At 47.0% G+C, this 25,321-nt stretch overlaps 1 protein-coding gene across 2 annotated transcripts in view; it reads left to right on the forward strand.

Annotated features, from left to right (window-relative positions):
- Nucleotides 1–25,321, forward strand: part of KIAA0232 (KIAA0232 ortholog) — a 397,277-nt gene that overhangs the window by 236,780 nt on the left and 135,176 nt on the right. For both annotated transcript variants that reach the window (XM_078678507.1, XM_078678506.1), the window contains exon 6: nt 21,264–24,537. In XM_078678507.1, the coding sequence (XP_078534633.1) occupies nt 21,264–24,537 (3,274 nt within the window). The remainder of the gene's footprint in view (nt 1–21,263; nt 24,538–25,321) is intronic.

Here is a 25,321-nt window from a genome sequence, read left to right on the forward strand (position 1 = left end):
TACAGCGAAATCTCTTGGGACCCTGCAATACAAGAGGGGGTCCTTTAGAGGTGCTAGAGGTCGTGGATACTCCTCCAGAGGCAATTATTCAAACCAACAAAATCGACAGTATCAATCTACCTACAACAAGCCCTACTACCAATCTTCTAACAGGCAGCCTGCTTCTGGTTCTTTCTCTCGGCAAGGAGGGAAACGGCGCTCAGGCAATCAAGGGCGAGATTCTAACAAGCGCCAATGAGCTTTGCCGGATGTCGGCCACCCCTCTTTCCCTTCCCGTGGGCGCCAAGATTTCCGCCTTTTACCATCAATGGCGGAAGATAACCTCAGATCAGTGGGTCCTGGATTTGGTCAGCAAGGGACACACTTTGGAGTTTTTGCAGAAGCCTCCAACAACGCCGCCCAGGGGTCCCCCTCCCCCTCGCCTGCGCTTACTCTTCAAAGAAGCCTTAAAGATGCTACGCAAGAATGCGATAGAACGAGTCCATCCTTCTCAGAAAGGGATGGGCTTTTATTCTCGCTTCTTCCTTGTAGAGAAAAATTCGGAAGAGTGGCGTCCAATATTGGATCTGCGCAAACTCAACAAATACCTAAAGAAACAGAGTTTCCGCATGGTGACATTGAAGGACATTCTGAATTGTCTCAACGAAGGAGACTTTCTGGCTTCTCTGGATATGCAAGACGCATATTTTCACATCCCTATTCACCCGAACCACCGCAAATTCCTAAGGTTTCAAGTGGCCGGCGTCCATTTCCAATTCAAAGTCCTCCCGTTCGGCCTCAAATCGGCCCCCAGAATCTTCACAAAATGCCTGGCTCCAGTGGCTGCAATGTTGAGGTCCCTGGGACTCCAGGTGTTCCCATACCTCGACGACTGGCTGTTAAAGGGTCCAACCAGAAACTCAACAATGGAGGCGGTCAGCAGGACACTTTCACTATTCTCGAATCTAGGGCTGACCCTCAATTCACAGAAATCTCAGCTCCAACCTCGTCAACGATTGACTTTTCTGGGAGCAGTCTTGGACACATGCCAGTGCAAGGCATACCTGACACAGGAGCGACAAAACAAGCTCGTCAAACTAGCAAAACAGATCTCCGCAAAAAAGTCGCTTTCAGTTCGGATATATGCTTCCCTTCTGGGGATGTGTTCATCTGCGATCAACCTCATTCCTATGGCAAGACTCAGAATGAGACCGTTGCAAGAGGAATTACTTCGTCAGTGGAAGCAGGTCGAGGGATCATTCGACGACCGCATCAAAGTCACTGTCAAAATGAAACAGGCTCTTCTCTGGTGGTCAAAGGCGCACAACTTGTCGCCGGGCCTCACCTTCCTCCAAGAGATTCCGGAGTTCACCCTGACTACGGATGCGTCCATGGAAGGTTGGGGAGGTCACCTTCAGGACCTTCAGATCCAGGGCAGATGGTCTCATCAGTACCAACAGATGCACATCAACATCTTGGAACTCAGGGCCATTTTTCTTTCCCTACAAGCTTTTCTACCAAGGATCGTGAATTCGTCCGTGCTGGTGCGTACGGACAATACCACCAGCACGTTCTACATAAACAAACAGGGAGGAACAAAATCTCTTACCCTGTCACTGCAAGCTCAGGAGATGTGGGAATGGGCCTTAAGTCACGGCATATCCCTCAAAGCAGAGCATGTACAAGGGGTTCGCAACTCTCTAGCAGACAGTCTCAGCAGAACATTTGTGGGCTGTCACGAATGGGAACTCGAACACCATCAAGTAGAGACAATTTTTCAGCTTTGGGGGAGACCAACGCTGGATTTGTTTGCCACGCAGCAAAACAGCAAGTGCCTGTTTTATGCCAGCAGGTTCCCAGGAAGGGGCTCAAGAGGAAACGCCCTCCTCATGAGATGGACCGGAATGTTTGCGTACGCTTATCCTCCGATTCCGCTCATTCCGAAGGTCCTGCAAAAGATGAAGAGGGAACACTGCACTCTCATCCTCATTGCTCCACGTTGGCCAAGACAATATTGGTTTCAGGAGCTTCTCCTGCTGTCTCAACAGCCTCCGTTTCGGCTCAAACCGACAGTGTCGATGCTGACAAGAGAGGGAGGTCAAATCCATCATCCAGATCCTCAATCGCTGCACTTGCACGCTTGGCTCCTGACTTCCTAGAGTTTAAAGACCTAAACATCTCCTCGGACTGCAGGGAGATATTGTCGCAAGCACGTGCGCAAAGTACCATCAAAACATATCGTTTCAAGTGGAAGAGGTTCTGTTCATGGTGTGGAGATAATGAGGTTCATCCACTTCAGGCTCCTCCTGAAGCCATCCTTCCATACCTGCTTTCTTTGGCTAAATCAGGTCTAGCCTTTTCTTCTATTAAAGTACATCTGGCAGCAATATCCAGATTCAGGAAGAATTCCAACAAACCATCACTATGTTCATCCTCCTTGATCAAACAATTCCTTAAAGGACTATTCCGAGCTTTCCCTCCAGTTCGTCCTCCTCCTCCGGAATGGGATCTTAATATAGTTCTTTCCCAACTTCTCAAAAGGCCTTTTGAACCAATCCATAAAGCAGAACTGAAGTTTTTGACTTGGAAAGTTGCAATCTTGTTGGCTCTTACTTCTGCTCGCAGAGTTAGTGAAATACAAGCATTCACTATTACTCACCCTTTTCTGCAATTCTCTAAGGACTTTGTTACACTTAGGACCAATCCTAAATTCATTCCTAAAGTACCAACTCAGTTCCACATTAATCAACCGGTCAAACTCAGAACCTTTTTCCCGGATCCAAAAACTCCTGCAGAAAGGGTTTTACATTCTCTGGATGTGAAAAGGTGTCTGAAATTCTATCTGCAGAAAACAAAAGACATCCGTAAATCTACACAACTGTTTGTTGCCTATGGAAGACCCACCTTCGGTCAAGCTGTCACAAAAGCAACTATTGCCAGGTGGTTGTCTTCTACAATTACCTTCTGTCATGACAAGGCCAATAGACCTTTATCAAGGAAGGTCAAAGCTCATTCCACAAGAACAGTGTCGACATCTACGGCCCTTTTCGCTGGAGTGACGCTGGAGAACATTTGCCGAGCTGCTACTTGGAAAAGTGTGCACACTTTTACCGAACATTACTGTCTGCAGTTCAAGATGACACAGCTGTTGGTGATGCAGTGCTGCAGCATCTTCTTCACTAAGGTTGGAAAGCTTATATATTTTTTCTTATACTGCTTTAAACTTTACATATTTATAATGCTGTCCTATCTGTTATATTTGAAGGTTTTGATGCATATGTTATATTAACAAGTTTTGTACTCTATTACCTTCCTGGTTGTGTGGGGATTGATTTATGGTTTCTTTGTCTCCCACCTTCCTCTATCGACAGGCATGATGTTACTGCTTGCTATTCTGATTCAGGCATGTGAATCTATGAAAGATACCCTAATACTGGATAAGAAAACGAGTTACTTACCTGTAACTACGGTTATCCAGTCTTGGTATCTTTCATAGATTCACATGCACCCACCCTCCTCCCCGATAGGGCAGTTCTGTCTATGGATACTAATTCTCACTTGTGCTGGGAAAATCTGAGGAGAACTGCCTGAGCTGGGAAGGTTCTAGAGGGTGAGGACAGCTGATTGGCTGAGGCTACTATTTCAGGTCTTTTTACATAATGATGTAGATAGGCTGCTAAGTTTTGAGGCCTAGTTAGGCCTTTAGGCTTTTCCAGCCTACTACAAGAAGTTTTAGGCACTGCTATTATATATTTTATTTACCGTGGGACTCCCGCCTCGACGACGGGGAATGATTCAGGCATGTGAATCTATGAAAGATACCAATACTGGATAACCGTAGTTACAGGTAAGTAACTCGTTTTCTTTCACTATACTAATTCAACACTAATCCTCTATGGGTCCCGGAGTAGCGTGCTAACCGCCGAAAAAGCGCTTTGACGCCTCGTATGGGGTAGTAAGCGCTATATAAATGCAATTACAATACAATACACTGTGATCCAGAGTGTGTCCCAAAGACCAAGCGCAGGAGGAAAACCGCAAAACCAATAAAAACCCGAAATACTGCTGTAAACAGCAAAATGGCTCCGCGTAAGAGGGCCTACAACGATGAATCAATTAGGCCACTGCCTGCGGCTAATGAAAATACTTGGAGTAAATTGAGTATGCGTATAGGTGAACTTTTGGACTCCTAATTGCGTCCCGTTATTGATCGAGCAGCCCAAATTGAAGCTAAATTAGAGAAGCCTTTGGCTCTCGGGACTTCCGCATGCACTCAGTATTCGCTCACTGATTTACCTCCTATCAAATCTGCTCAGAGCATGGATATGCATCACTGAAAAGTTAAATCTCCTGAGAAGCAGTCAGTAACATGTCTCCTGCAAGGCTCCCTTACCCGGGATTGACCTCCCCCCGCGTCTGCCCCTTACGTTGTTACCCTGACCAATGTCCCCAGGCTCGCAACTGACAGTATTGCAACCGCCAGGAGTTTAATGAACAAATCTATACACTTGTTGAACAGCAGTTTTGCTGGCAATTGGGACCTATCAAGAGATCTTGCCGGCAAGACGTGTGGGCGGGGAGTGGCAGGGGGAAGACGGTACAATGATTGTCATTGTGGTTAATTCCCGTAATTATGGTTGTTGAGAAAATACTGTGTAAAGCAAGCATAGGAATGGTTAAATCTAGTCCTGTCAAGATATTACCGCTTGGTTTTTTTATCAGCATTTTGTTAACCCACCATGTATTCCTGACTTTTTTTTTTTCTTTAAAAATCTTTATTGCAGGGGGCGTGGCCAACTGCCGAGCATGGCGGCAGCTTGAAGCGGGAGCTCCCCACGGCATAGCGGCCCTCAGTGAAATCCGACCATTTATCCGATTCATCGCCTGCCCCAAGTAGCGATATCAGCTCAGGGACCTGAGCGGCACTACCCGATCCAGTCCCGGTGAAGATCGGAGTTCGGGAACTACTTCACCCTGCAGTGCCGAATTGAGGCCTGCGCCTGCCTGGCGGCACCGGCCTTGCGTACCTGGAGAGTCCCGGCGGAAGTGCATCCTCTCCGGCCTCGTAGTGGTGACATCGACCGCCCCTCCCCCCCTCTCACGGAACATTAGCGAGGATTACTCCGGCCCTGCACACTGCTGACACGAGCCCCCGAGGGGGCGGGGCACCCTGAACTATCGGAGCCGGCGGCCTGAGGACGAGGTCTGCAGTGCGGAGATCCGCGTAGTGGGGGGTTCCCCCCTGGAACTCAGTGGGCGCCATCTTGGGAACGAGAACTGGCGCACACGTCCCGAGGTGAGGCTGAAAGCACTGAGGGCCCTGACTTCCTCCATCAGTGGCGGTAGCAACCGAGACCCCCCACGTGGTCAGTGGAGGGGAGGGACTGGGCCCCTAGATCCTGACACGAGTGGCCACAGTGGACTGTACCAGGGGTGGCCATCACCTGGAAACGTATTGACGACGCTGGACGCGTCGGTACCGCCCTGGAGCTGCTGCTGTGGGGCGTCCGCCTGCTGTACGGAGGGGGGCTGAACACCAGTCAGCGGGGGGCGCCTTAACTGGTGATCAACACCGAAGGGGCCGCTAGACTTGTAATTTGAATGAACTTTCAACATAAAGACGCTGAGTCAAGACACATTAACCTGAGCCGAGCGACCGGCCGCTCTGGAGCAAGCTGGTGGGGTGTTATAGAACTGGAACCGCGATGCAGTGATCGGGGTGGCTACACCGGGACTAACGCACTAGACATTGAACCGGACACGGTGGCCGCGGTTCCGCCGCTGCCTGAGGGCCCTGTGTGGAGCGGTATAGGATTCTGATACCAGCACGGCCTGGCCGGATTGAGCTCCCACTGACCTACAGAGTAGCCACGCAGCTCGTTGAATTGCGGTGCCAGGGGTGCCACTATAAACGGGCTACACAATCCAAGAGCACTAAGCCATGGCAGGCAAGGGAACTAGGAGTGCCTCGACGCAGGCTAAACTGGACAAATTTGCTTACTCACAACACGGACACTCCCAGGTTGGAGGGCGAAATTCCGCAGGCGCTGCTCCGGACACAGAGGGGACAAAAAAGGTAACTTTGGAGGACATTATGAAAACCCTCTCTGAGGTACAAACTACAGTGGGCTCCATCTCTTCGGAAGTTACCCTGTTGCGGGCAGATTTCAAGAAAATGTCGGAAAGGGTGTCCCAGGTTGAGGTGGTTACAAAATCGCTCATAGAGGACACTTCGGACCTACAAGCAGCAATGGAGCGCATGGAAAAAGTCACTAAGCAACTACAGGAAAAGCTTGACGATCAGGAAGGGCGCTCCCGGAGAAATAACGTACGCATCCTTGGCCTGCCGGAAACAGAGGGAAAGGGTGCAATGGATTTGTACGTAGAGGACCTCATCAAAAATAAACTGCGACCGAAAGGCCTGTCGAACTTTTTTTCAGTTGAAAGGGCGCACGAGTACCTGGCGGGACACCCAAGCCAGGAGCCACGCCACGACCTGTACTGGCCAGACTCTTTAATTTTAGGGACAGAGACGCAATCCTGCAAGCGGCAAGGGTCTCGCCACCTGTAAAACTCCAGAATTCGACTCTGGCCTTCTTTCCGGACTATACGGCGGAGGTGGCCAGGCGCCGGAAGTCCTTCACTGAGATTAAAAAGGTGCTGCGAGACAAAGGCCTGCAGTACTCGATGCTGTTCCCCGCCAAATTGCGGATCGTGGCCGATGGGAAAACATGGTTCTTTGATAACCCAGAGGTGGCACGGGACTGGCTTGACGGATGGAGACAGGTGGGGCAACCCCAACGCCCACGCAGGGAACGCCAGAACCATCACAGCGGCGAGCCGGCGGAACAACCGTCCAGTAGTCCTTCGCGCGGAGCTGACGCTGCAGGACTGGATTCAGATTTGGAAAGGGACCCACTTGATTCGGGACAGCCGGTCAGGATCTGAGTAGTGCATTACCTGCAAGACAACACAAATGCAACATGTAGGAACCTGAAGCTGGTGGAGCTGAGTAGGGTGGGCATTGGCCGGTGCCTGTAGGGGACTCACCAACCCCACGAGCAAGTAAGATAGTTGGGGATAGGGTTAAGCACTCTGCCAAGTTGGGGATGCGGGCGGGAAACAGTCCGTGGTGCAGGGGAGCAGGGAGGGGGGGGGGGGGGGGGGAAGGGAACTTGGGATGTTAATGTTCTTGTTTTTAGTCATCACTAATTTCCTGTGGTACATGGTCATGTCAAAGGCCGTACAGTTCAGGTACACTAGCACGCGACGCTGCATCTGCGTTACACCCCGCTGCCACTTATCAGTAACACCGATCATACACCCTAATGGCCCAACAGGTACATGATGCACCCGTTGAGGGCGCCCCTGCAGGGACTGTAGTACCCCCCCTGCGACTGCTCACATGGAACGTCAGAGGTCTGGGGGACAAAATCAAAAGGGGTCTGGTCTTGCAGGCCATTAAACGCCATGGGCCTGATTTAGTGTTGCTTCAGGAAACACACCTCGCAGGGAGTACATGCAAAGCACTTAACAGACGTGGGTATACCATGGCAGTGCACGCAGAATTCACCACGGGCTCCAGGGGCACTGGGATACTCATCAAAAACAATTCGTCCTTCATGATAGAACGCCGCAAGGCGGACGACCAGGGTCGCTTCGCTGCGCTGCATGGCCAATGGGGGGGGAGACCCCTCAGTGTGGTCTCTGTGTACATCCCCCTGGCGCTCCACTCTACGGCATTGCCAGCACTTGGACAGTTTCTCCTTAACCTCCCGGAAGGTGATATGATCATTGGGGGGGACTTCAATGCAATAGCAGACCCCTCGCTAGATGCCTTTCCCATTCGTGATCGCCCAAGAGGGACTGCCACACTTCCTGGTTTTCTGGAAGCAATGGGCCTCACGGATGTATGGCGTCAATTGAACCCAGCGACGACCCAATATACATATTACTCCACTACGCACAACAGCCTATCACGTATAGATTATTTTTTCTTTTTAGGGGTGGGACTGGGGTCGGTGGACGAAATGGTAATCCTACCCAGAGGCATATCTGATCATTCCCCAGTGTCGCTCCTTCTTACCACCAAGGAGAGGAAATGCGCTAGAATATATCCGATATATCCCAATTATTTAAAAGTTCCTGGGATCAGAAAAAAGCTCAAATTAGCAACAACACACTACTTCAATGAAAACGGGGGAACAGTATCCTCGCCCTCGGTGCTTTGGGAGGCGTACAAAACAGTCCTCCGTGGTGCAGCCATAGCGGCGATAACTGGACACAAACGGGAATCCAGACGTGAACTCGTCGAATTAGAACTGGCACTACACAACGCTAACAACATTCACATGTCGGACCCCACCCCAGAGACAGCGCACTCATTACAACTCCGACAACAACAATACCAGGCTCACCTCACGACGACCGTCCAGGGACATCTGGCAAACACCGCCCATAGAATATATGACGTGGGTGACAAAGCTGGGAGAATGCTGGCTTGGCTAGACAGACGGGGGGGCAGCAACAGAGGTATACAAAGACTCTACTCGCATGACGGTCAGCTTCAGACACACCCTGAACAGATAGTGCGCACCCTGGCACGTCACTATCGGGAGCTCTATACCCCGGAACGGACCGTCACTGAACAGGTGGCGGCAGCTTCGCTCGAACACATTACTGTCCCCGTGCTGACCCAGGAAGCACAGCAGGAATTAGACACTGACCTGACGGAAGATGAAATCCAATTGGCTATTCAAGCGTTACAACCCGGCAAGGCCTTGGGGCCCAACGGGCTGCCCATAGAATGGTATAAAGCAACGGCTTCTGTGCTAAGTAAACCCCTGCTGGATATGTACACTGAAAGTCTGGATCGGGCGGAACTCCCGCTCGACCAGCGCACGGCCACGATTGTGGCCATACCTAAACCGAATAGGCCACCGACTGCATGTACCTCTTACCGTCCCAACTCCTTGCTCAACGCTGAAGCCAAAATACTGGCGAAACTCCTGGGCAGTCGTTTGACTCAGGACCTGCACACCCTGATACACCCCGATCAGTCGGGATTCATGCCCCACAGGAGTACAGCACTAAATCTCAGAAGAGTCCATGGAGTGCTGGCACGTGCACATCTCCTTTCAGACCAAGCAGTGATTCTCTCCCTTGACGCCAAAATGGCATTTGACTTAGTAGAATGGGAATATCTGTTTGCGGTCCTTGCACGTATGGGCTTTGGTCCGAAATATATTGCCTGGGTGCGACTGCTGTATAAGTCACCGGTGGCACAGGTGGTTGCAAATGGTCACATTTCGCCAACGTTCCCACTGGGACGAGGGACTACTTACTATGAGGGGGGGATCGCGCTACCCAATATTCAGTTATATTATTGGGCGGCTTAACTCAAAAATCAATGGATCCACGTCTCGCGAGGAGATCCAGCATATAAAGCGGACTGGTCTCAGCTGGGGGCGGACTGCATGCTCTCCGTTTTGTATGATGTGACACAAGTTAAAAACTTGCTCGGACCGACGCGTCATACGGCGGCCTTGTGGCATGTAGCACAAAATCGATTGGGTTGGAAGGGGAAAATCACCAGGATGACACCTTTGTGGGACTCGAAAGCACTGGGACGCCTGAGGTCCTGCAAGGGATTCGCACAGTGGGACTACATAGGAATTTCCACGGTGGGGACCTTTGGGATAAAGGCACAGTAATCGCGTTCCCACAGCTCCAACAACAATACAATATGGGCCCCACTGAAACGTTTAGATACGTGCAGATACGCCACGCACTACTACAAGCGATCCCGCCTGACACCACATTACCGGAATCCTCACCACTAGAGGACAGACTACTGACGGACTTTATGGAACAAAAGGCGACTTCTCTCACATATAAAAAATTGGTTAACAACCTGGAAGACTCCACACAGACACTTAGAGAGAAATGGGTAGAGGAGATAGGGGACATGGAAGAATCAGAATGGAACGAAGCACTAGCCTCACCAAGGGAGGTAGGCATCTCAGCTAGATTTAGGTTAGTGCAACTCAAGATCTTACATCGCACTTTTACACCAGAACACTACTCCACAGAATCCAAAGGGCCCCACACCCATTCTGCCTCAGGGGATGCGGGGAAGAGGGGACATTGTTTCATACATTATGGGATTGCCCACAGATCCAAGAATTTTGGAAGCAAATTATGCGTACTGTCTCCCAGGCCCTTAAACTTTCAATCCGGCCTGAACCCCGTAAGTGCCTATTGCACATTTGGGACCCCAATGATCTGGACAGACATGGACTGCTATGGGCCACGCTGGCCATGGCAGTGGCCAAACGAGACATTGCACAAAAAAGGGGTGCCCCGGACCCGCCTACAGCAGCCAAGTGGATCAGGAATATGGATTTACTGATGGTGACGGAAAGGGCAGTTTACGTGCTCAGGGCATGCCCCCGTAAATGGAACAAGGTATGGGCGCCCTGGAATTCCTATAGGGGAATGCCATGTGATCCCTTGCCGGAGGACGAAGACTTGGACTCCGAAGGGGAGGAGGAATAGAGGGAGCGGGCACGGGTGATGGACCCCTGTTTACACTGGGTTGGCGCATGAATGCAGCTGTAACATTGTTCGCACTATACTCCTGTACAGTAGCTTACATCTGGAATTGTGCAGGTCGTACCTAATGATAAGTGATGACATTAGTTTGGTTTTCTTTTCTTTTAGTTATTGTTTAACAAACACAGATAAATGTGCTGAAGGTTGATGTGGCATAAAGTGAACGATGATTTAAATATGTTATGATCCACAGCTGTATTAGATGATTAATAGAGGCACCCATCCGCTCTTCTGTTATGACACTACTTGTAATGTACCTGAATGTGCTTTACTTATCCGACCCACACGAAAGTAACTGCAGAAACTGCGACAATGACCTCTGTATGTGATATCGTGACTATACCTCCTGCCTTCATGTTAATAAAGTTTAAAAAAAAAAATAAATCTTTATTGCATTTTGTATTTTACTGTTACATAGGATCTAATCATCAGCATATATTGCATTTGTGGTTACATTGCCAGTGCCAAAGTACTATGTATAACATTCAACATTGTTCCTGTATACAGTCATAGCACTTCTCATATCTACGTCTCAGGATTTGACGTGCATTTGTAAAAAAAAAAAAAAACATATACTGCTATCTCTGATCGTGGAGCGAGACGAGGTTGTCGCTTGTATCTTATTCCAGCAGTGGTCATCTGTATACAAACACAACAGCATATACAAGGGTACGTGACCCATACAAGAGCATGACACGCAATGTTTCATGATTAATAAAATGCAAAGGATATACACATGCCGGTATTAGTTGTCAGATATCTTCTTTTTCCAATTTGAAACCACAACCAATGAAAACAAAATAAAAACAAAAGAAAGGGAGACATCAAATGTGCAAGGAGATATATAAGTGATACATATAGTGCCGTTCGAGGGTATTCGTAACTAGGCTTGTCTGATCAAGTTGAGTGCGGGCCGTCATACATACGCCATGCACAGTTGCATGGGAAGTAGATTATCTTGTAGCAGCAGTCATGCTTATAAGTAGTCATTAAGGAGTGTGAGGTTAGTTCCCCTGATTGTAGCGTGTCCGCTACACCTAAGTGTCATGTTAGGCATCGTCTCCTGTTTGTTGTGTGGTGGGTGCACACAGTGTGGCATCAGTTTTTGTAAGGGCTTTGAGAACATCATCCCAGGGCTGTGCGATAGGATACTTCTGCAATCAATCAATCAATCATAACATTTGTATAGCGCACTACTCACCCGGAGGGTCTCAAGGCGCTTGGGGGAAGGGGACTGCTATTGCTCGAACAGCCAGGTCTTGAGTTGTCTCCTGAAGGCGAGATGGTCCTGGGTAAGCCGAAGGTGGGTGGGGAGGGAGTTCCATGTCTTGGCCGCCAGGTAGGAGAAGGATCTTCCTCCGGCGGTGGCTCTTCAGATGCGTGGTGCGGCGAGGGCGAGGCTTGTCGAACGTAGCTGGCGGGTCGGCGTGTAGAAGGTCAGGCGGTCGTTGAGGTACTTGGGGCCCAGGTCGTGGAGGGATTTTTGTGCGTGGGTGAGGAGTCTGAACGTGATTCTCTTGTTGACGGGGAGCCAGTGCAGGTCCCTCAGGTGGCCGGAGATGTGGCTGCGTCGGGAGATGTCCAGGATGAGTCGGGTGGAGTCGTTCTGGATGCGTTGGAGTCTTTTCTGTAGCTTGGCTGTGGTTCCGGCGTAGAGGGTGTTTCCGTAGTCCAGTCGGCTCGTGACGAGTGCCTGGGTGACCGTCTTCCTGGTTTCGGTCGGGATCCATCGGAAGATCTTGCGGAGCATGCGTAGGGTGTTGAAGCATGATGAGGAGACGGCGTTGACTTGTCTGGTCATCGAGAGGGAGGAGTCCAGGATGAAGCCCAGGTTGCGTGCGTGGTCTGTTGGCTTGGGAGTGCTGCCCAGGGCGGGGGGCCACCAGGAGTCATCCCAGGCGGAGCGCGATGGTCCCAGGATGAGGACTTCCGTCTTGTCTGAGTTCAGTTTCAGGCGGCTGTTCTTCATCCACTCGGCGACGTCTCTGGTGAGGGAGAGGATCAGTTGGGTGTCGTCGGCGTAGGAGATGATGAGGTTGTGCTGGCGTGCGATGGCTGCAAGGGTCTCATGTAGACGTTGAAGAGGGTGGGGCTGAGTGATGATCCTTGCGGTGCGCCGCAGATTACTTCGGTGGCCTCTGATCAAAACGGGGGGAGGCGGACTCTCTGTGTTCTTCCGGCGAGGAACGAGATGATCCATTCCAGTGCCTTCTCTTGGACACCTGTGTCGCCGAGGCGTTGGACTAGGGTGCGGTGGCAGACAGTTTCGAACGCTGCGGAGAGGTCCAGGAGGATGAGGGCTGCTGTTTCCCGTTGTCGAGCAGGGTTCTGATGTCGTCGGTGGCTGCGATGAGGGCGGTCTCTGTGCTGTGGTTGGCTCGGTAACCGGACTGCGAGGGGTCAAGGGATCCGTTCGTCTCGAGGAAGGCGGCAAGCTGTTTGTTGACGGTCTTCTCGATGACTTTGGCAGGAAAAGGGAGGAGCGAGATGGGCGAAAGTTCTTGAGGTCGGTGGGGTCCGCTGTTGGTTTCTTCAGTAGGGCGCTGAGCTCCGCATGCTTCCAGCTCTCCGAGAAGGTGGCGGTGTTGAAGGATATGTTGATGATGTCCCGGAGATGGGGTGCGATGATGGAGTCTGCCTTGTTGAAGACGTGGTGGGGTCAGGGGTCGGTTGGAGATCCGGAGTGGATGGTGTTCATCGTGCGCGCTGTGTCTTCGGTGGTCACCGTGGTCCATGTGCGGAGGGTGGCGGTGGGGGGCGTTGGTTCGACGGTTGGGTGCGTGGATGGTGCGCTGAAGCTGTTGTGGATGTCGGCGATCTTGCGGTGGAAGAACGAGGCGAGAGAGTCGCAGAGGTCTTGTGACGGAGTGATGTCGTTGTTGCCGGTGCTGGGGTTGGAGAACTCCTTGGCGATGCTGAAGAGTTCCTTGCTGTCGTGGGCGTTGTTGTCCAGTCGTTCCTTCAGTGATTTCTTCTTGGTGGTGCGATGAGCTGGTGGTGCTTGCGGGTGGCTTGTTTGAGGGTGGTCATGTTGTCTGTGGTCTGGTCGCGGAGCCAGGCTTTCTCGAGGGTGCGGCAGTACTTCTTGGAGTCCCTGAGTTCGTCGGTGAACCAGGTGGCTTTCTTGCTTCTGGGTCTGCTGGGAGGGTTCTTCAGTGGCACGAGGTCGTCTGCGCAGGCGGTCAGCCACTGAGTAAAGTTGCGGGCTGCTTCGTTGGGGTCCGTTGTGCTGGCGGGCGGGTTCTGGCTGAGGGAGGTGGTGAGCTGCTCGGCGGTGATTTTGCTCCAGCTCCTGTGAGGAACCTGTTGCGGATGGTGGTGGGTCGTTGTTCTTCTGAAGCTGAAGTGGACGCAGCTGTGGTCGGTCCAGTGAAGTCCGGTGGAGTGGCTGAAGGTGATGTGCTTGCTGGATGAGAAGACGGGATCAAGCGTGTGGCCGGCGTAGTGGGTGGGGGTGTTGACCAGTTGCTTGAGTCTGAGGTTTGCGAGGTTGTCCAGCAGGGCGGCGGTGTTGCGGTCCTTGATGTTTTCCATTCCCTTCTGTTTCTTCCCTGTGAAGGATAGTGCTCTCTGCCTGCGCCCAGACCTCTAAAGATTTTCGCCTGTGAAGTTTCTCCGGGGGGTCTTTGTGTTTCCATCTCTTAGTTATCAGCCGTTTTGCAGTTATGAGGCCTAGGTCTTGAAAACTAGAACTTACTTTGTTGGCCTTGGTCCGCTGGTAAAGTCCCAGAATACAGACTTCCCATGTGGCAGGCACCTCAGTGCTGGTGTAGTGTGTAAGTGTTACTGTTATCGCGCGCCAGTAGGGTAGGGGCAGGACCATAGCATATGTAGTAGGTCAGCGCCTAGGAGACGGCATCTCGGGCATTCAGAGGTATTGGTGTTGAAATATTTATTGATCTTATCTGGTGAAAGATACGCTCTATGTAAAATATGTTTGTATGAGTTTAAATCGTGAGTTGCGTGGTAAGTGTGTGGCGCTGGCTAGAGCACGCTCCCATTCCTTATCGGTCCAGGGGCGGCCTCTGTCCAACTTGTACTGAGTCTTTGTAATGGTTTCAGTAAATGTGTAAGCAGAGCCTGTACTACCCAATGAACCACATGTGACTCCCCTCCCCATTACATGTAAATACTGCAATACCTGATGCATCGGCAGCTCATTTGTCCGGTCTCCCCATGTGTGCGTCGGTGTCCGTATGATAGCTGCATGCAGAAGGAATTGGCCCACCGGTAAATCCTTATCGGCCGACAGGGTCGCGAAAGGTAGGAGGGTGCCATCCGCGTATAAGTCCCCCAGCGTCTCCACTCCCGAGTCTGTTCAGGGCATTAGCGCTACGTTGGTTATGGAATCTCTGCCCCTGGGCGTTCCAACAAGTGGCAATATTGGGGCATATGGGATCGTATCTTTTGTGAGTTTAAGTCTCCTCTTGTAACATTTGTGGGCTAACTCAATGTGTAACTGTGTCGGGAGGGGGAGTTTCGCCAGTGGGACCCACCATGTATTCCTGACGGATTGATTTCACAAATGAATGTGCTGCCTGGCCTCCCCCCGAAGCGATAATCGCCCGGAACAATAGATTCTCAGCCTTGGATGGGTTGGAGGACATTGATTGATAGTTCAGTGGGGAGCATGGTTGCTCCGGTGTACTTGAGAAGGATGGGGCACCTGTCAGTTCTACCCCTGTTGCTCAATTGATCATTAATCCTGTACTGAACCATCCTTGTAAAGGGCCTGTTGCTCTGAACAAGGGCAGGGCACCTGACTGTCCTATCCCTGTTGTCCATCTGACTACAATTCTTACACCGAATTCTTTTCCCACAGGGCCCGGCGTGAGCGCCTCTATGGATGAAGGTCCAACAGGCAATGCATGTATGAAGTTTTTTAAGCTGGAACATTGTAGGTTTAGCCTCCAAAATCCTGATTGATGGATGGCGATCTTGTATTGCTAACTCTGATATAGTCCTCATGCAGGAAACTTGGGAGGTAAATGACAGTGTTTGATGGCTTTATGTGCTTTAGCTTGTGTGATATCTCATTACTGCCTGGTTTAAAGTTAATATTGGCTGTTCAGTTTTACCGCTCTTTTGGGAGCAGGGGAAGGTGCAGGATTTCTGCCTTAGCTGGAATGATATCCATAACATCTATCTGGTACATTTTTATAATAATTTTTCATGTAAGTGCAATTGTATTTTCCAAGGTCTCTTTGTTATGATCTATATGCTTTTGGAGAAAGAGGCACGGACGAATGCCCCCTTAGGCTGATGGTGGCAGGGGACTTCAATGCTAAACTATGGCACCCGCCATCTCGATCTCCAACCACCTTTGACCTATTTGCTCGAGACACTGATTTGTAATATGATGGATACTAGGGGGCGGGTTCTATGTTCCCTTCTGGCAGAACAGGTCAACAAGGTCCCTAATTTTACTGATCAACATTTTACAACTTTCATAGGGAGGGGCGCTGGGAGCACTATTGATTACATCTTTACCTCTTGGAGTATTCCCCCAGCTATTTTTAATTGTGAGGTCCTCACCCAGATCTATAGCCACCATAACCCCATTTCTGCAAAGATACAGCTGCCACATGTGCAATATAAATTTAAGTCTTTACCTTCCCAGGTCCTATCCATTAAGGATGCAGGGTGGTATGGCGATCCGCGAACATGAAGAGCATTATGCCTTGGGTTGTATGCAATAGCTCTAACAAAAGAGTAACAATATCTAGGGAAGAAACCCTAGACACTCTCCAGCCAACAGGGACTGTGCACAGTATCTCTAACAAAAGAGATGAAACACTTTGGAACGTGTGCCTGATTGAAGAGCCCGTACTAAGATTATCGGAACGGTGTTGGCTGTGACAGAGGGACTATAAAGTAGCCCGATATCACGTGAAGCAGACTATAAAGCGCCTGGAAGTTTTTGCGCTATATAAAAGAACATATGAAGATATCTTATGACTGATGCTAGACTGAAGCTAGAGTGGCCCTTAAGGAAACGTTGAGTCAGGACCACACCTGACAGAAAGTAAGATAGCCGCCTTAGCGGCATCAATACGCATATTTACGGACTTATAGGAAATGTTGGTTGTCCCTGTATGATATATTTTAAATATTGTGTGGGATTCAACTATTGTATCCTGAAGAAGGTGTTGGCTTCCAAATATTGTGCCCACCGAAACGCGTCGATGCCCCTTTTTGTTTGAGTTGAAGTACTTTAAGTTTTTGTAATGACAACTCTGGTGAAAAAATTAAATCGAATATCAGAGTAAAATATGATGTGTGTCACTAATGTACTTATCTCAAGCTAATTGGATTCATCAATTCCTTTGGCTTTTGTTTCCCACTTGTGTATTGTAATGAGTTTTTAATGTGTATAAACTTTGTTAACGAAGAATTTCGTTTAATATTTTATTGTACCTGATGTCAAGAGAAGATTAGCATCTTTTAACAAATTTGTGATTCAATAAATTGTGTTTTTTTTTCTTTTTTTAAACTAATCTTTCCTTTTTGCTCTTGTATGAATGAGTTGTGTGGTCAGAAAGTGCTTAATATATAAAGTTGTACCCAAAAGGGAACTCTTATTTGACAAGTTGTATGCAATAGTACTGCCCTTGTGAATAGTTGCAATTGCATACCTCGTGATCCGGCTCTCATTTTAACTGATTTCTCAAATCTTCTCTTTAGGATAAAAGTGATGTTTTCTAGACCCATTGCCCAGCCACGTCACCATGCCAAATCATGGTTTGATGAGGCATGTAGAGCAGCTAATGAATCCTTACACAGAGCCTTAACCGAATACCCAGAGACCAGAGTACGATCCGGGAAAGTAGAAAAGCATATCAGCAAGTTATTAAAAGAAGGAAGTCAGCCATGAAAGAGGAGAAATGGGAGTCCGTTGAGGGGGCCTGCCAATCTAAAGACACACACGCTTTTTGGAAAGCAGTGTGGTCTGTTTTATCTCCTATATTACCATCAGATAAAGTAACCACCCATATCTTCGGCTAAAGGCATGATTGGCGATCTTTGCTGGGTTGTATTCTACCGACTGCAGGGCTGACAATGCTTCAGCGCTGACGACCCAAACGTGCTCAAAACTTGTTTTTAATGAGGCGGAGGTTTTTAAATCAATTGTAGGCAGTAGATGTAAGAAGGCTCTGGGTCAAGTTGGTATTCCCCTTGACACATTCAGGGAAGACCCAGTGTTCTGGACCCCGGTCCTCACCTCCGTGTGCAGCAAGGGTGTGCTAAGGTTGTGGCATTCATCCATAATTGTCCCAGTTTTTAAAAAAGAAAACAGGCTTGATGTTAAATGCTACCGCCCAATATCCCTTCTGGATTCTTCTGTAAAAATCATTGGGAGAGTTGTACTGGACTGCCTACTGGACTGGACTAATGACAACATTATACTTGCTCCAAGCCAGTATGGGTTCAGAAAGGGGCTCAGGACAATTGAACAGTGTCTTAATCTCCACCTTATTGTGGCAATATATAAATATGCAAAGGTGTTATCACTCATTTGGCGTTTATGGACCTGTCAAGCGCCTTTGATTTCGTCTCCCGCTCAAAGCTGTGGATCATCTTAGAGAGCATGGGTGTGGATGTGGGGCTGGTTACATTCTTAAGGCACCTCCACCATAACCTTACAGCCTCAGTCAGATTTGTGAGTGCTGGGGAATGCATAGAGCCGTTCAGCATTAAGCATGATCCAATCCTCTTTCTTCTCTATACATACGACCTGGAGAAAACATTGGTTTCTGTTGGGGTGGACGTTCCTTTTGTGGAGAAAAATGCCGTGCCTGCACTGCTATATGCTGACCATGCAGTTCTTCTATCAAGGACTGCCAACATCCCTAAACTTAACGTCAGTTATGTTAGCTTAATGAAAGACCTGGGCCTGAAGCCAAATTTTAAAAAAACATTCACAATGATATGTGGCCCAAAAAATACCAAAACACGTAACCTAAATATTGAGGGCAAACCCCTAGAGACGGTCAGTACCTTCTCCTATTTAGGCATGGAGTTTGATAAAGGATGTTCGTGGCTCACATGCACGAAAAACAGATATAACCCTATATACTCAAGCTGTAGGCACTACTTTCTCGCTTGCCATGTCTATTGGTAAAAAGCCCATTGCTCCTATACTAGAGATATACAACCGGAAATACCTGCCGATCTTAACATATCGTATGGGTATCTGGGGGGGCAAGGATGTTCATGCAATGCAGATAGAGAAAAGTAGATTCTGCCTCCGGTTATTAGACGTTCCTCCCTCATCGCCGTATTTCTCCCTTCTCCTGGAGTTAGGCATGGAGTATGTCCAAAAAACCATTAATGCTGCCCCCTTGGCGCCCAACCTGGTCCAACCTAGAAGCCAATTTGAACTGGGCTGTTATTAGAGATTGTTTAACGTGCGCCCGTGGTTTGACCATTACATGGCTTCGATATATTAAAAACTGCTTTTCGGCACTTAGCTGTACCTCATTGTTTGAGCACCCAGAATCAATCGAAAAAAGGATAGAAAGTGGGCCAATTATAGTTTTTGCAAGCATAAACAAATCTCTAGAGAATTAAAGGAAGTGGCCAAACCCTCAGAAATGATGCCTTATTCAAGCGACGCCAACAGTTGCTCCGTATTTGTTGTTTGTGACCAATGTTTATGAGAGAAATCTGTTGGCATGATATAGGCTGGGTTCTTTTTGCTGGATGATGTTTTCCTTTAGGACAGTACCCCTCTGAAACTGTTGCCATTTTTCCATGTGATGACCAATCTAGTAAAACTATTTTACGCTTAGTCTTTTTTTATGTCAATTTTATCTGCCGTTTACTAGGAAGTTTTTAATACCGCTATTTCCAAGTGTAAAGTGGCTCTCATCTACTTAGTGCAACTTAATGATTGTAATGTTTATGATGGTGCCAGTTTTCTGAAGTGTATTCTAGCTAAGAGGAGTTTGCTGTTTTGACAAAAATTGATTTTTATTGGTTTTAAGTAATTATTGACCTTGCATTCTTTTTTAAATGTCCATTGTTGATGTTAATTTTTAATTATTTGGCACCTTGGTGATGCCCTTGGATTTAGAATTCTTGCACTGCCACTTTATTCAATGTTAAATCAGTTCTCTTGGACTTGTCACTTTATTCAATGTAAAACAACACAAGGAGTTTGTCTGTCTAAAAACGTGGTAGTTTGTAACTTACAAATCATGACGCACTTGAAACTCCATCTGTTTGGACTGTTTTGCCTTATACCTGTACAAGGACCTGCTCCTCTTTTTTAATATGTGGTTGTCCTTTTTTGACGTGTGTTGATAATGTAGTACAAATGGAGAGTAAGGTGCTCTATACTTTTACATCTGCCTAGTTTTGGGGTTCCACTGGACTCTGTGCACACCATACCTCATTTTGGTATAATTTATACAGATTAATCATAAACAAAAACCTGCTCTAAACCGGGATAAATCATGAGCATACCCAAAACTACATATTGGTTAAACTGCTTGGGTACCAGCTAGTAAATGCTGTACACACTGGGTGCTCCTATCCCTTACTTAAAAAGATTTCTCAATTGTGTCTGTCCCCTGTAAAAATTAGGGTGTGTACGTTTTCACACCCAAGATTTGTGCACATCATATCCAACTAAAAATATGTGAGGGAAGAGGAGGCACCTCACGGAAACACCACCATGGGAGCTACTGATAGGTTCTCGCCAGTGTGCTCCGATTATCATCATTGGCAACCTGCATGACCAAAATGAAAATGTGAAAAAATGTGCCCAAATGACTCTGATAGAGATAATATCGAGCTGCAGATTCCTTATAGTTGCACCCATGCTTCCCCACTCTGCAGACGTATTCATTAGCGCTAGGGTTACTCCCTTTTTCAGGGCCCTAGTTTTGGCACACACTTGCGTCAGTCACTTCATGGCTCTGTGCTTCTGGCGTGGAAAAGTGAAAATTACTGATGTCCGTGCTCCTGGGTGGCACCTATATAGGTGATTGTTATGTCCTAACTGACACGCGGAACTGAATGGAGCCACTGGATGGCGCACACAAGGGGTACTGCTCATGCAATTGTTTCCGGATCCAGCCTGACGCTTGGAAAATTGTAAGGTAAGGCATCTGCAGCTTAATATTGTCTCTACCAGATAATGCATTACCGAAGGTAAGTAACTTGTTCTTCACTGACAAGAGGGACCCTCTCCCAGGGGCACTGGTAAAATGGCTTGTACACGTGTGTATGGTTTTGCTTGCACATACAGCCTGATGAGAACAGGAGGGAGTCGCCATGAATTGTAAGTGAGGCTATAGTTTGAGTGTATTCACTGCCCTTCAGATTTTAGATCTCTGAGGAAGCACAGATACATATGTTAAATGTCTTCCAGTGGTATTCAAATATGAGGGCCAAACAAAAAAAGTGGTCAAAAAGACAGGAGGTTTTTGTATGTTCGTGCCAACAGCAAAAACCCTTTGTTGTCTTTACTGTAGTGTTTAAAATGTTATTCACTGTTCTGCTACTCCAGTATGGCATTACTGTTTGCTATTTGTTGTAACATCAATAAACACATTTAATACTAAAATGTTATTAAAATATAGTTCGTGCTTATCTTTTCAATGTAGCTGTTGTATAAGTTATGAAACATATCCAATACCGTTTTTGTTCTCTTTTTTTTCCAGGTATTATGAAGCATTTCCACCTCTGTCTGAGAAACCTATTTGCTTACAAGAGATTATGACGGTGTGGAACAAATCCAAAGTTTGTTCTTACTCAAGCTCCTCTTCTTCATCTACTGCTCCACAAACCAGCACTGATACTCCTTCTCCAAAGGACTGCAACAGTGAAAGTGAAACAACTAAAGTCATCAACGAAGCTTCCACCACTGTGTATGAAAGAATTCAGCAAAGAAAAAGTAAAAGTGAAAAGGAAAACCAGTTCTCCAATGGCACAGTTGAGGATAAATCTGCTTTCTGCAAAAAACAAGTCGCTTATAAGCTTGAAGGAAAGCCGCGTCCCCGTTCATGGTCATCTGGTTCCAGTGAAGCAGGCTCCAGTTCTAGTGGGAATCACTCAAAGTTAAAATCTTCAAAGTGTATCAAAGTAAGGCACAAAGCAAGGGATGTTCGAAACAAGAAGGGACGTAATAGCCAAAGCAGATTATCAACAAAGATTGAAGAAAGGATAGAAAGCAAAATAAATGCTGGAAGTAGCAGCAGCAGTAGTGGTGGGTTCATTAAGCAGCTGGGCAAAAGAGGGAAACGACCATTAAAAGAAATGGGAAGAAAAGATGCTAGTTATGAAGAAAAGAATAATTTACTAAACAGAGATGAAAAGGAATTTAGAGAGGAACCACTATGGTATACTGAACCAATAACCGATTATTTTGTTCCTCCTAGTAGAAAAAGTAAACTGGAGACTTCATACAGGAACAGACAAAATATTTGGGATGTAACATCGGAAGCTGTAGAAGAGTTGTCTGAATCTGTGCATAGTCTTTGTATTGGTAACCACAATAACCATAAAACATACCTCGCAGCAGGTACTTTCATTGATGGTCACTATGTAGAAATGCCTGCAGTTATGGACGAGGCAAATGACCTCACTGGGACCTCAGAATGTCCTCATTCAGAGGATGCATTTCTGGATGATATTCATCCCTCAGAACTAACACACTTTTATGAAGTGGATATTGATCAATCCATATTGGATCTTTGTGCCTCAGATAAGATGCAAGGCGAAAGTCGGATTTTGAATATGATTCGACAGAAAAGCAATGAGAGAACTGATTTTGAGGCTGAATGTTGCTTAGTATTAGATGGACTGGAGTTGCATGGGGAAAGTGCAATATGGGCAGATTCACCCAGTTCTATTGGTGGTGAAGGGATGTTTATGCATGACCTTAGCAATTTAGCTCAATTTTGGGAGTGCTGTTCATCTTCAAGTTCTGGAGATGCAGATGGAGAAAGTTTTGGAGGGGAGTCACCAATAAGGTCCTCCCCCATTTCAGACAGCACAATCCTAGATACACACATGCTTGCTGGTGATCAAGAGTTCTTTTCAGATGGTAATGAATTGTCTAGCATCAACTCCTGTTTTTCAGTGTTTGAAGTACAGTGCAGCAATTCTTTACCATTTTCTTTTGATGTGTTGAATTTGAGAGATGAAAATACAGATTCGAGTTGCAGAGCCAACATCCTTGGAAAAACACAATCTAGATTGCTAATTTGGACCAAAAATAGTGCCTTTGAAGAACATGAACATTGTTCAAATCTATCAACAAGAACCTGTAGCCCTTGGTCTCATTCAGAAGAAACTCGTTCAGACAACGAAACTTTAAATATTCAGTTAGATGACTCTACACAGTTTAGTTCTGAAGATATTGGTTATATTGCGCCTATTGTTTCTTCAAACTATTTAGAAGAAGAAATTCTTGATTTTTTGCATGAAGAAAGCAGTTTGCAAATCAATGGTGCAATTGGGGAGGTTTCTGCACAGGCATATCAAAAGAAATCTAAACTAGAGTCGGTCTGTGGAATTCAGTTGGAAGAGAACACTGAAAGTAAGGTTTTTGAATCTGCAGACATTTGTGGTGAGACTATTCAACATGAAGATGGCTACAGCTCAGGGGTTTTTAATGATATTTGGACAAATGTACCGGGCAGTAGTCCAGTAGCAATGCTAGAAGTAGAAGAAATTGAAGATCCATTGTTTTCTTCAGATTTGAATACATGCTGCTGCTGTTTAGATAGTGATGCAAAAGTAGAAACCCTTATTGAGCCTAGTAAGGCCGTGCAAAGATCAGAATATCATCTTTGGGAGGGTCAGAGTGAAAATGTGGAGAAGAGAGCATTTGTTTCCAGCGAGTTATCAAAAGTAGATTGTGGTGATTACACAATGCCCTCAAAGCCTTGGGATATTACCCAAGATAAAGAAAACTCATTTATTCTTGGTGGTGTGTATGGAGAACTCAAAGCATTTAGTAGTGATGGTGAGTGGGCTGTGGTTCCACCAGGTCAATCAAAAGGAAGCCTGCTACAGTGTGCTGCTCCTGACGTAGTAACAATAGCTGGGACAGATGTCTTTATGAGCCCAGGAAATAGCATCGCACCAGGGCATCGCCAGTTATGGAGGCCATTTGTTTCCTTTGAACAAAATGATCAGTCGAAGAAAATAGAAAATGGACTAAATAAAGGGTTTTCCTTAATCTTCCATGAAGACTTCCTAGGGACCCATGGAAACTTTCAAGTTGAAGATCCGGGTCTGGAATATTCATTTTCTTCCTTTGGGCTGAGCAATCCATTTTCACAAGTTCTTCACGTTGAATGCTCGTTTGAACCTGAAGGGATTGCTTCCTTTAGCCCTAGTTTCAAACCTAAGTCTATACTGTGTTCTGATTCTGACAGTGATGTTTTTCATCCCAGGATATGTGGTGTTGATCGAACACAATACAGGGCGATAAGAATTTCCCCCCGAACACACTTTCGCCCAATTTCTGCTTCTGACTTGTCTCCAGGTGGGGGCAGTGAATCAGAATTTGAATCTGAAAAAGAGGAGTCTAGTATTACTACTCTTTCACACGGGGATGTGTTTGAAGATCCACAAGCAGATCTCAAACCACTGGAAGAAGATGCAGAGAATGAAAGCCATTACTATGGAAAGTTAGAGCTAGAATCTGGAAGATTTCTTCCCAGATTAAAGAAATCTGGTATGGAAAAGAGTGCCCAGACTTCTTTGGATTCCCAGGAAGAATCATTAATGTTACCAATTAAGAAGCAAGATCAGTGTCTAGACTGCAGTATCAACAAATCACTGGAAAAGAAAGACACTGACTACGCTACACCCATTTGTGAAATACTGGAACCTTGTGAAGAAATAAATGGCCTTGGGTGTGAAGTTGGTTGCCGTTTTTGCACCTATACGAACCATGCTGTTCCAACAGAACTCCTGAAAGAGGTAAATTATATATTGATATAGCTTTTGTAGTTTTTAACGTATTTCATGTTTTACCAAGAAGCATTTATAGGCTCTGATTCATGCGTGGGTCACTCACTAGCACAGCACAGAAGTCAGTTGTTGCTTAGACTATAAGAGCATTACTTGAGGTTTGTAATGTTTCACAGCAATCCAACATATATTCTAATCAGTAGAAAAGCCAATTTGGGAAATTAACAGAATGTCTCTCCATAACGTGGTTGCTTGATACTATAACTGACATTCACTAATATAGCAGGGCACATGTTGTTTATGCATCAAATGAACACACAGCAAAGTATTAATCTTTTTCATTGTGTTATCTTTGCATATCAAACAGTGCTTTAAGCCAGACGGTCTGTTCAGCATATATGTATTTACAGTGTAAATCGTACATATTCAGATGATGTACTTATTTTTCCCATTGAGCAGTTGGGCTGCAAGTTTTTTTCTATTTATTTCTTATAACAAAAGGTGTAATGGTGAATGTTTGAGAGTAAGACTTGAGTATGTTACGTATTGAGATTATACTGTGATAATTAACCTTGGCCATGTAACATAACTCGGACATCTGTGCATTTATTTTATCATTCAATGGTCTGGTCAGTAGGACCCAAACACCCAAGTCACATATAGGGGGTGAGGGCAGGGGGCTGGCAGGGTCAACCATGATGTCCATTCCAGCTCCTTCCCCCTTTTTAGGTCTCGCACCTGCGATACAGGGCGAAAGCCCTGTCGCAGCGCGAGACTTATTGCTGTCGGCTCT

Source organism: Lissotriton helveticus, chromosome 2_2 (assembly GCF_964261635.1).
Source record: "Lissotriton helveticus chromosome 2_2, aLisHel1.1, whole genome shotgun sequence".
NCBI lineage: Eukaryota > Metazoa > Chordata > Amphibia > Caudata > Salamandridae > Lissotriton > Lissotriton helveticus.